This window comes from Malania oleifera, chromosome 4 (genome assembly GCF_029873635.1).
Source record: "Malania oleifera isolate guangnan ecotype guangnan chromosome 4, ASM2987363v1, whole genome shotgun sequence".
Taxonomy (NCBI): Eukaryota; Viridiplantae; Streptophyta; class Magnoliopsida; order Santalales; family Ximeniaceae; genus Malania; species Malania oleifera.
The window spans coordinates 65,268,386-65,280,616 of NC_080420.1; the positions used below are offsets into that span (position 1 = coordinate 65,268,386).

General features: G+C 35.2%; 1 protein-coding gene across 1 annotated transcript in view; it reads left to right on the top strand.

The window, feature by feature from the left end:
* LOC131154272 (sodium/hydrogen exchanger 8) overlaps positions 1-12,231 on the top strand; it is a 150,839-nt gene that overhangs the window by 108,260 nt on the left and 30,348 nt on the right. The window contains exons 13-16 of the mRNA XM_058106939.1: positions 4,969-5,016; positions 5,197-5,304; positions 5,623-5,851; positions 7,479-7,781. Coding sequence (XP_057962922.1) covers positions 4,969-5,016; positions 5,197-5,304; positions 5,623-5,851; positions 7,479-7,781 — 688 coding nt within the window. The remainder of the gene's footprint in view (positions 1-4,968; positions 5,017-5,196; positions 5,305-5,622; positions 5,852-7,478; positions 7,782-12,231) is intronic.

Below are 12,231 nucleotides of genomic sequence, written 5' to 3' on the forward strand. Positions count from 1 at the left end.
TTGGGCTCTTTGCTCCTGACGAACCGAGGTGCAAGTTGTCTATGGTGGGAAAAATCCAACCCAGGGCTTGCTGGATGTGGTGTTTTGAGGAAAGGAGGTCCGTCTCAGCACTCAAAAAATGTAATGCCTTCGTAAAAACCAAAAACAAAAAAAAAAAATTTGAACATTTTGAAAAAAGGGGAAGCTCCATAATATTAGCATTCTAGGATTTTTTTGCTAGAGAATTCAGAAAAGAAAGTTTGGCTAGTGGTGGTACTTGTCCAATCAATGGCATTGATAGCTTCAAAAATGTCACAGAAATGTTTTGTAGTTTTTGCGTATTTTACCAGTTCTCCTTTTTCTTCTCAGATGGGCCTTGCTGTCCCTCCCCTGTTTTATAAGGAGCATCTAGAGAAAGAAGTTCAAATCAACCCAGCCTGATTTTTCAGAACATTTTTGACCCTCCTCCCTCCAAAGATGTTGCAGAAACACAAATGACATCAGGTTTTTTCGGTAAATATCAGAAGTGGTCTAACAACTTTGTCTAAAAAGGAGTGCAAATCTTACTTATGAGCCTTAATAGGGATTTGTCATCCGCAATTCATGTCAGGCTTCATAGCTATCACTTTAGGGCCCTCTACATCTGAAGCAGAGAAGGAACAGGGTGTTGGTCTGATAGTGAAGCACCCAGCAGAAAGTAAGGGTGGGAAAGACGAAATAAAGCTGAAGAAGGGACAGATCTGTCAATGGAGCTTTCTGATGGGCTTCTTTCTGAAGGTTTGGCTGCAGAAGATGACCTAATGGAGACTTGAAGGTTGGTGAGTCAAGCAGTCTCAGGTTAAAGAAATTTGACAGATACACTTTTTATGTCATTCCTAGATGATCGTTACTGACAGTGAAATCAGAAAAGCAAGGAGCTTTCTTTTAGTGGGACTCAAGTTGAGCAATTTTGAGTTGCTCTTTGCCCAAAGCCCTCCTTGCCACTTAAACAAAAGAAAATGTCCAATATCCTAGGTTCTTTACAACCAATATCCATTCCTATCCGTTCATGGATTCACTTCCCAGCCAAGATGACTTCCATATTTCCGTCTGTTTATGCATCTAAAGGGGAAAAAAACAGAAGAATAAAAGGCAGAAGGAAAATCATGAAATAGAAACATATTCCCTTATCAATTTACAATATCACGTCTCTTAACATCTAAAGAAATGTCCTTCCAAGATCAAGGTAGAAAGACAAAACTTGACCCAATCCCTTGTTTCACAAAATCTGTGCTGCCTTCTTTAATGACTTGATGCCCTGTTCTCAGATACTCCAAATAATAAGAGTAAGGATGGGTCCAACAGTATCTCACTTATTATGCTAAATGCTTTCATAAGCCAACTGAATTTAACATTATTGACCTCATTCGTAGAAGCAGGAAGTTCCAAGTAGCTCCGAATCTCGAACATAGAAGTCGAAAAACTGAATCTACATGGCAATGCATGAAAAGATTGTTTATTAGTTTTTTTAATTAATTTTTAATTTTTTATTATATAGAAGAGATTGTTTGCTAGTGTTTACAATATTTTGGCTATGATTCTTGCTAATAGGCCGAGTGGTGCTTTGGCTAATGCAAGTATGTAAAACAATGTCTTTCAGTCACAAGTAATGAATGAATTTCCAACTTTATGCCCTTTCCTAGAGGGTGATCACATTCTCTTCTAGGTTTGAGTGCTAGGAAATCCTAGGTACAATCATGGTCTTAAATTTCCACAAAATTGTCAAAATTTTTGACAAAATTTCTACTATTCACCACTCTCAAAATCGAAATGGCAGTCAATTTCCTTTTTACAAAATTTATGCTGAGATTTCAACAAATCACTCGAAATATAATTTTCATCCTATTTACGCCTATTTACAGAAACTTGCAATATCCTTTGACAAATTGATGCCAATTAAATCCTTACCGTCTCATTGTAAGCTACTATTGGTTTATAGCCCTAGCCCTTCTATGGGCACTCACATTGACTAGCTCACTCCTTCCACGTGCAGTATTTGGCCAGTGTTGTAGGTGTCTAAACCATCTCTGTTGCCCATCCCTTCTCTTCTACAGGTGCTATGTCTAACTTCCCATGAATGTGTTCTTTCCTTAATCTTTTAGTGGTATACCACTCATACACCTTAGTATTCTTATTTTGGCGACATTTTGTTTTTTGAAAAAACTTTTTGGAGATGATGTTTCTTAGTTGCCCAATATTTTAATTCACAGTATAGCTGGTCTTTTAGCTGTCCTATAGAACTTTTAATTTTAAGGGTATTCTTCTATAAAAAAAGATGCCTTCCTTTTTGCCTTTTTCTGTTTTATATAAAATAAAGATTATTACAAAAAAGGACATGTATAGCTTTCAAACTTTTGAAATTATATGAAAAATTAAACTTAGATATTAGCTACAACATTTTATTTTATTCTTTTATCTCTAAATTATCTGTATTTGTGAAATAAATAATATCTACATGATTTATGAATTTCATTTTTATTAATTGAATATTTTTACTATGATTATTATATTACACTTATTGCACCTTATACAATGCATACTTTGTATTTATTTTATAAATCTTGCATTATTGTGTTTATTATGGTTTCTAAAGTTTCATAAAAGTATTCAATGCTTTAATCTTAATTCCTATCATATTATAAAATAAAATATTGATGAAAAATCAATACTCTTGAAGCCTTGAAATTTTTGAAATCAAAATTTAAGACCTTGGGTATGAATGCTAGATCTCTCTCTTCCTCTTCTCCTTTTTCTTCTGTTTCTTAGAAATCTTTGCAATAAAGTACTGCATGCTGTTCATGCTGTTTGCTCATTTAACCCACACTAATCATTCCTCTGTACCAATTTGAAGAACCTTTCTTTACATGCAAAAAACCTGTATTCTAATAACTCTCGACCCGACCACAGCCAATTCTTATAATAAAAACTAGTTCTAAGAGCTATTATGTTGCTGTTTCCTAACTATCCTCAACTCAAAGTTCTTCTGTACTTGCTGGGAAGCACATGTGATTCTGCAGAAAATTGAAAAGTTATTTTTTAGAAAAAATTCCTTATTATGGACAAAAGTTCAAAGCAGTGCTTTGTGCTTTAAGATATGGAACTTTGATTTGGAAGGCATGATTCTTGATTTGTAGTACTTTCAAGGTGCGATATATCACATTCCTATTTTTGTTACATGATCGGCCATGACTCCATCTAACATTCGATGGAGGCTCCAGGCCTAGGCAAGAATTTGTTTTGCACACCTATCAGTTGAAAGGAAGTTAGAAGCCAATGAAGAGTGAAAATTTGTTGCAACACAAGATACATACATATATTTTGTAAAGCAATAAAAAACATTCTACTTGCAGTGACGAACTCTCTAGATTGGGCGGCTGTACCTTACATATATAATTTTTTCACACTTCCTAGACTAAATACATATCCATCAATAATATAAATGCTTAGTATCTCTAGCATCTTCCTGCCAACCTGTAGTACATGTCAAAAAGGGCATTCCCTTGGAGAACTTAGCAAGGGGGGCTGTCCTTCAATTTGAACCTGAAATTTTCAAGTAGGGTGAGCACCCACAAGCTTAGTAGGCATTCTTAATTCCCTCTTATTCAAATAAAGATTTCAAGACTTTAAGATATGATTTCGTATATGCATGCATAATCATATGGTGCATGAACACACTATTCTAAGCAATATGCATGAACACACACTCTATTATGAGCAATCGCCTCATCTAAATTTAACATCACAAAACATTCAAATAGCAAGCATTTCAGCATTTTTTTTTTAACATAGTGGTGGTGTCCCAGCCAAGTGCAATCTTTTATCTCAAACAAGTGCCAATTTCCAACTTGGCCAACCACAGCTTAATGTGAAAATAGCCTCCTCTCCCTTTCTCTCTCTCTCTCTCTGGAACTAGAGTCTACATCATTTGGTAAGGTGTGATTTTCTGTTGCTGGAATGCCTAATGCTGGAAACATATTAGAACAGCAGCTACTGCAGTGTCACCAGCTGTCTACTGCTGGTCTACGGTGCTACCAGGTGTTTGCTGCTGACCTGAGGTGCTGCCAGTTGTCATACTTGGCTTTATCATGTCCCTGCTTTTTTTTTTTTTACTTTCCTCCTTGCCCCTACTCTTTTAGCATGGCCCTCACAATTTCCTTTCATCTAAGCCCCTCCTACCATTAATATATGGAATGGAATTTCCTATATCAATTAACATAACTTAATTAATGAAACAACATGGTTAGTGTGAACTTGTTCAACACAAAAACAAATCCTATGTAAATTTATCATAATAATTTAAATTTATCGTGGCCTAAAGGGCATGGTTGTCACATGATACATAGGTGTTATACTAATAATATCACATTCTTTTGCATAGCTTGTTATGGGATATTGATTTCCATTTTCAAGTCTATCCATTTTTAATGGTATGATTTTGCATCAAGATCCTGAACACATGCTTTGCACAAGAGGCATTTAAAATGCTTCAAAGTGGAACAGTAAGCATCATACTCGTTAAAGCCACATGGCATAGCTGCCACAGCATGGCATGAAGGGCACCTGAGGCCTTGGTGCAAGGTGCTTGTATAATAAATATTTACTTAGTAGACAAATTATCACTAATAGTAGTATCTATAATAATTGATACCCGTGAAGTCTTCTATATGTTCTAGTATGGCTTACAAGACCTAGGCATGTCTTACTCTTAACAGTTTCAATTGTCATGTTTAGCTTTATAGTTTGATGTTTATTTGCTTCGCTTTGGGTATATATGCTTCTTTCTAAAAACTGCTAATAACCAGCCTCACTATATTTTATCTTATTTCTTTTTTCATTACTGGAGATGCACTGCTTGTTTAAGTTTAATCCCATATTTCAGACTATCATGATGAGATGCCCATGTAGCTGATTGTGATTTGCTCTAATTCTCTTACTCTTTGGTTGTTTTAGCGTTCAAGCGACCACTCATCTCATCTTACTTCAGAAACAGGAATTCTGGTATGTTTTGGATTTCAAATTTTGAATAATGCATTTATCTTTGATCCTTTACCAGACTATATGTTTGGTCTGTGAGAGTTCAGAATAATATTTTACAATCATTCTGAGTTACAAAATCAAAGAAGAAAATTTAGTTGCATTTTTTGCAAGATTGTGTTATTCATTATTTTGACTTCGCAGTTTGTTTTCTTCACTGGTGGAATTGTCTTCTTGACACTCATAGTAAATGGGTCAACTACACAGTTTATATTACACGTACTCAGTATGGATAAGTTGTCAGCAGCAAAGGTGGGTTCATTACTGATTATAAGATTGCTTTAGATCGTACTTCAGGACTCAGATATATTTCTTGGAGTTTTAGTGTGGTAAATAGCAGCAAAATTTGCCTAGTTGAATAGAAATCAAGAATCAAAATTTAATTTACATGGAGAAGTTTTAATTTAATTGAAAGAACAGTGCTTGTATTTTATATTTTGAAATCTCAAACAAATCCAAATTTTTTGATTTATGTTTTTTGTTAACAGCGTGACACTTGTTAGTTTGTGCATTGCATTTCTTATTATACCACACCATGTTACTCCTCTGAAATTGATGGCTTGATGGCAGAAGCGGATATTGGACTACACGAAATATGAAATGCAGAGAAAAGCACTGGAAACTTTTGGTGATCTTGGAGATGATGAGGACCTAGGACCTGCTGATTGGCCTACAGTTAAGAGGTATATTACAAGCCTGAATAACATAGAAGTGGCTCGTGTCCACCCTCATAGCACGACTGATGGTGATAATCTAGGCCTTATGAATTTGAAAGATGTACGCGTACGCTTATTAAATGGTATGCATGTTCTCTAGTTTGCTCACAATCACTTACTTTCCACCATTTGGTGTTGATGTGTTGTTCTTATTATTGGCGAATCCCACATTGATTAGAGTGGAATCTGTAATGGGTTTACATGCTGGCTCAATATCCCTGCATATGGTGTAACTATATGGAACTGCCATATGATCATCCTATTTCTTTTCATTAATTTGCTGCTTGAAGTAATCAATTTGAGTCTTACAACCCATGTTTTAAACTCATTCATGCTGTGGCATCCAGAACATCTTTTGCTTGTGTATAAGCCAGTGCTTAAGGTTCTTTGATTTTGTCTTTCAACTCACCCATGTTCTTTTTTTCTGTTGCTGCGTTATGTACCCCAATGTGGACTAAGTAGCTGCTGCCATCAAGTCTTATCATGGTTTTCTTGAGACTTAATTTTTATTACCAAACTACCATTATGATGAATAGCCTTATACAATGCCTTGTTAGATGTTGGAATAATTCCCGTACATCATTGAAGTGGTCAACCTAAAGATAGTCCACTGATCCAGAGAAGCAAGAGAAAATACTCGAATCAAATTGAGAACCAAAAAAATGGTCTTAAATTTCTATGAAATTGTTGAAATTTCTGTCAAAATTTCTGCTTCCCACAACCATTGTAATCAAAATGGTAGTCACTTTCTTAACAAAATTTCAGTTAAAATTTCCACAAATCACCTAAAGTTTATTGAAATCTCAGTTCCACAAATCATCCAAAATTTATTGAAGTCTCAAAATTTCTTCAAAATTTGTCAAAATTTTAACTACTAATAAAATTTCCTTCAAACCAAAAATTGAGATTCAAAACCCAAATTAAAATTTCTCTCTTAATTAACCTTCTTATTTTATTAAAACAAAGTCTGTGACATGAAGGATATGAAAGACTGCTTGACTTACGAAGTTCTGTGAAAAACAAAACTTAAGTATTGGCTACGACATTGTATTTGATAATTTATGTATCAGTTATCTGTATTATTTAAATAATTTATGAATCTCATTGATACTAATTGAATATCGTTGATATTATTATTATATTATAATTATTGCACCTTGTAAACATCATATACGTCATTGCTCTATTTTATTTATAATATTTTAGTTCTACATCTTACATTAGTACATTTATTATTAATTTCTAAAGTTCCTAAAAGAATTCCCTGCTTTACTAATATTTTCCATGTTTTGTTAAATTGAAATTGAAATTGACATTGACATCGACGTTTCCATTGAAATTCCTTACTAAGGGTGTTGTATTATTCTCTACCTAAACTTCGTAATTTATACACGCACTAGAAATTGTAATTGTACCTCAGTACTGTACAAAAATCTTCGTATATGAGTTATCCATATTTCCCCGACACAAGACACTCCCATGTATTCTTGAGATAAGTTATCTTTCATATATGATTCTTTTTCTGTACTGAGATAAGTTATGTTTTGAATATGGTTCCTTTTTATGTTGTGATCATCTAAATTTTGTAATGTTTTCTGAAGTTCTGCTAGCTCTGGAATTTTATGTTCTGTGTTACAGCTGTAGAATATAAAGTTTCTTGATTGCTCCATCTGCATCTATGGTAATTTTAGAACACATTGTTTATAACAGGGGTTCAAGCTGCTTACTGGAGAATGCTTGATGAGGGAAGGATAAGACAAAATACTGCAAATCTGTTGATGCAATCAGTGGATGAAGCAATTGACTTAGTCTCTCATGAGCCTTTATCTGACTGGAAAGGTTTAAAATCTCATGTTCAGTTTCCAAATTATTACAAGTTCTTCCAGACCAGCATCTGTCCACAAAAATTAATCACATATTTTACTGTGGAAAAGTTGGAATCTGCATGTTATATTTGTGCTGCATTTCTCCGAGCTCATCGAATTGCAAGGAGGCAACTACGTGACTTCATTGGTGAGATGAGAACTATTCTTGGTGATCTTAGAACATCCAAGCTATTGTACAAAAATATTGTTATTCGAGTATCATGCTGTTTTTAATTTCTTTTGTTGTTATGTTAGTTTCTTTTTCAATTGAACTTCATGCTTTGTTAGGTAGTGAATAATGAAATATTTCTATTAATGAATTACACTCTAAAATATTTCTATTCTAGGTTAGAATAAAATTAATGATTAATCTACTGCAGCTGTTGAGCATGTTGGATGGTTGTCTGAAACTGACTCAGAAGGATAGTAAGGACATTGTTGCGAGTCTGTGGCTCTAACTGATAAATATAGTCCTGCTTGGCAAACATGGTCTCTCATGTTCTTATGCTTACTCTTCCTTTCCTAGGAAACACAGCTGCTATATTTTGTGACAATCTATTAGGATGATTACATGGAAAAATTAGACATAATCATATATATAATTTTTGGCCAGAAGCACCTAAGACAGTTGGGGTATGGAGTGGGAGTTGAATTGGGTGTTTATAAAATTAAAATCAATTGATTCCACCAACCATTCACTGTCCAAGCAATTTAACTAATCATATACAAATGCATGCAAATAAAATATAATATTTATGCCCTTTGTGTGGGTCGGAACTTACCCAACAAGGAATTTTGTTGCCATAGGACTGTTATTGTTACAACTGCTCTTCACCTTCGCCTTTGGATTTTGGGCGGGTGTCATTCCCCATATCTGGTCTTATGACTGGTGATTTATGTTTTTGGTAAATAGTCTCCCGAGCCTAGTCACTGCAACACCCATTGTGAGGAGGCACCCCTTCAACCAAAGTTACAGGGCTATTTATCTTGGGGGAAGGGGGGGTGTTGAATTGGGTGTTTATAAAATTAAAATCAATTGATTCCACCAACCATCCATTATCCAAGCAATTTAACCAATCATATACAAATGCATGCAATATAAAATATAATAGTGTTGGAAGAGAGTGAAAAATGATGTATAATGATTCAACTCTCAGTTGGCCTACAACCATTACTTAAGATTTCATTAAGTTAATCTCTACCTTATATTAAAACTGAGTTTGGTGGACTCTGGGACGACCCATATCCCTTTTTTTTTAATTGTTTACCTTTTTCCCCCTTCCCACGCGTCTCTCTTTTTAATGGTTTTTTTTTTTTTTAAACCTTATGCTAAGACCGAGTCTAGTGGACTCTAGGCACGTGTCCGCCATTATTTTTTAATTGTTTTAGGAGTTAAGAGGCAAAAGGCTAAACTCAAATGGGTTAGAGAAGGTGATTGTAACTCTTCTTTCCTTCAAAGGTTAGTTAATGGCAAGAGGAGTAAAAATTTGATTAGGGAGTTAGATGTGGGGGAAGGGGTACTCACTAGTGATCAAGGTTAGATTGCCTCCTCTATTACCAGCTTGTTTTAGAACTTGTTTTCAAAGGAAGAACTTTTTAGACTGATGTTAGGGAGGTTGGATTGGAATCCTATTTGTGTTGATCAAAAGAGTTGGTTAGTAAGAGCCATGGTCTTAAATTTCCTCAAAATTATCAAAATTTCGGTTGAAATTTCCACTATCCGCCACCCTTGAGATCAAAATGGCAATCAATTTCTATCTTGCTTAACTTCTGTTGAAATTTCAATGAATCATCCGAAATTTATCAAAATCTTGAAATTTTTGTGAAACTTGTCGAACTTTTAACTATAGAATAAGATTTCTTTAGAATTCAAATGTGAGATTTAGACGTAAAGTGAAATTCCTTTCTTAATTTACCTTTTTTTTTTTTTTCAATTGAAACAAAAGATTATCAAAAGGTCTTTTGAAATTAGATGAAAAAAATTAAACTCACAACGTCATTTTATTGGAACATTCATGTCTAAATTATCTTTATTTTTATAATAAATAATATTTTTAATTGATTTATGAATTCATTTATATTAATCTAATATGTTTAATGCACATATTTGTATTATGAATATGTTTAATACACATTATATTACAAATATGTTTAATACACATATTATATCACAACCATTGTGCCTTATACACCACATAGATGTGTTTAATTTGTAATATATTAGTCTTAGAACTTACATTATTATGTCTATTAATCATTTCTAAAGATTCATGAAAGAATTCCATGCTTTACTACTAATTTCCATCATTCTTTCAAATTGAAATCGAATTGACGTTGAAATCAAAATTTCCAGCGAATTTTCTGTACTTTTTGGAGCTTGGAAAGTTTAGTCGAATTCGAAATCTAAGACCTTGGTGAGATCCTTTGAAGAGGAAGAAGTGGGGGGCGGGGGCGTTTGGTATAAATAGGGATAAGGCCTTAGGTCCATATGGGTTTAACATAACTTTCATCCAAGATTTTTGGGAGGTTGTAAAGGCCTATTTGTTGAAATTTTTTACTGAATTCTTTGGTAATGAGATTTTGAGCAAAAACATTAACTTCTCTTTTATCATCTTGGTGTCAAAAAAGTCCAGATCTATTGAGGTTGATGATTTTAGACCTATTAGCCTTGTTTCTAGTGCATATAAAATTATCACTAAGTCTTGGCTAATAGCGTGAGTAGCGTTTTTGTTAATACCACTTCTATTTCCCAGAGTGCTTTTGTAGGGAGGAAGCAAATAGTGGATGCTATACTTGTGGGTAGTGAGGTGGTGGAGGTGGTCGCAGGAATAAGAAGTGGGGTTTTGTCTTTAAATTAGATTTTGAGAAGTCTATGATAGAGTGAGTTGGAGCTTCTTGGATAAAGTCCTCGAGAGAAAGGGTTTTGGTGAGTGTTGGCATCAATGGATTGGGGGCTGCTTGTCTAATATGTGGTTCTCAGTGATTATTAATGGTGAGCCGAAATCTTGGTTTAGTAGGGGCATTAGACAAGGTGACCCTTTTTCCACTTTTTTATGTCCTTGCAGCTGATGTATTGAGCAAGATGGTGGATAGGGCTGGGGGGGGAAGAGAGGGAGGGGTGGTTTCTCATATTCAGTTTACTAACGATTTCATTCCTTGACGATCTTTGCTCTTCCTTTTGGAGAATTGTGTATTCTTCAAATTTCCAACAGGCTGTTGGGCCTTAAAATTAATATGGAAAGAATGGTTTAGCGGCTTTGAATGTGCCTATGGAGCAATTAAGGGAAAGGGCCACTATAGTGGGCTGTGATATTCTGGATTGGCCTATGACCTACTTAAGGGTTCCCTTGGGGGGTAATCCTAGAGCAACGGTTTTTTGGAATCCAGTAGTGGAAAGGGTGATAAAGAGGTTAGATGGTTGGAAGGGGGCTCTTTTCTCTTTATGGGTGTAGAATAACCTTGATCTAGGCTTGTCTTTCTATCATTCTGTTATATTTCCTGTTTGTTTTTAGGATTTTGATAGGGATTGCTAGCAAGCTTGAGAGAATTGTAAGAGACTTTCTGCGGTTTGGTGGTGGGGGGTGGGAATCATAGGGACCACTTAGTTGGGGTGAGGTTTGTAGGTCAAAGGAGGGAGGGTTGGGTCTAAGGAAGTTGATGTCTAAAAACACGGCTCTTCTAGCTAAATGGTTATGGTGCTTCCCTCTAGAAGAATCGTCCCATAGGCATAGAGTAATAAGAAGCAAGTTCGGGTTGGATGAGAATAGGTGGGATACCAGTGTTAGTTTGAGATGTTCTTTGGGTAGTCTGTGGATGTCCATTTCTCAGACTTGTCTATTCATCCCACACACTAAACTTGAGGCTGGGAGGGGTTCTTGGATCTGTTTTTGGAAACACCCTTGGCTGGGTATGCCTCCTTATCCACTTCATTTCCTCGTCGTTTTCAACTTAGCTCTAAGCAAATTAGGGCCATATCTTTCTTTGATGGGGCTTTGAGTAGCCCATTGCTTTCCTGGAATCTCCACTTACGAGACCTCTTAATGAGAGGGAGTTAGTGGAGTTGTCTTCTTTGTTATCTCTATTGAATGGGAGTAATCTTTCTTCGGGGAGGGATGTTTGGTTTCGGTCTTTGGATTAGTTGGGTGTGTTTTCTTGTCAATCTTTTTTTGAATTCTTTACTCCAATTCTTATTTCCCACTTATCATTTTATTTGGGAGGCCAAGGATCCTACAAACATTAAGGCTTTCACTTCTGCTCATCAAAATTAATACTAATAACTTTCTACAAATTAGGAGGCCTTTGAAGGCTCTTTGATGCAGGGGCAACATCAAGGTTCTGCAGCCATGGGGGAATTAGAAGAAATAGACAGAGAGGAAGGAAGGGGAAGGAAGGAGAGAGGAGATACTGGGGGGAACTCTTGTTATCAACTCAATTCAAATTCATCAACTGCCAACAACAACATGGCTTTCACACACTATTTATAAGAAAGCCTAAACATATAAAATTATACGCATATCCCTAAAACTATAAGAATTACAAACTGACCCTAATATTACACAAATATTACAAACAACCCCAAATACACATAATCCTATATT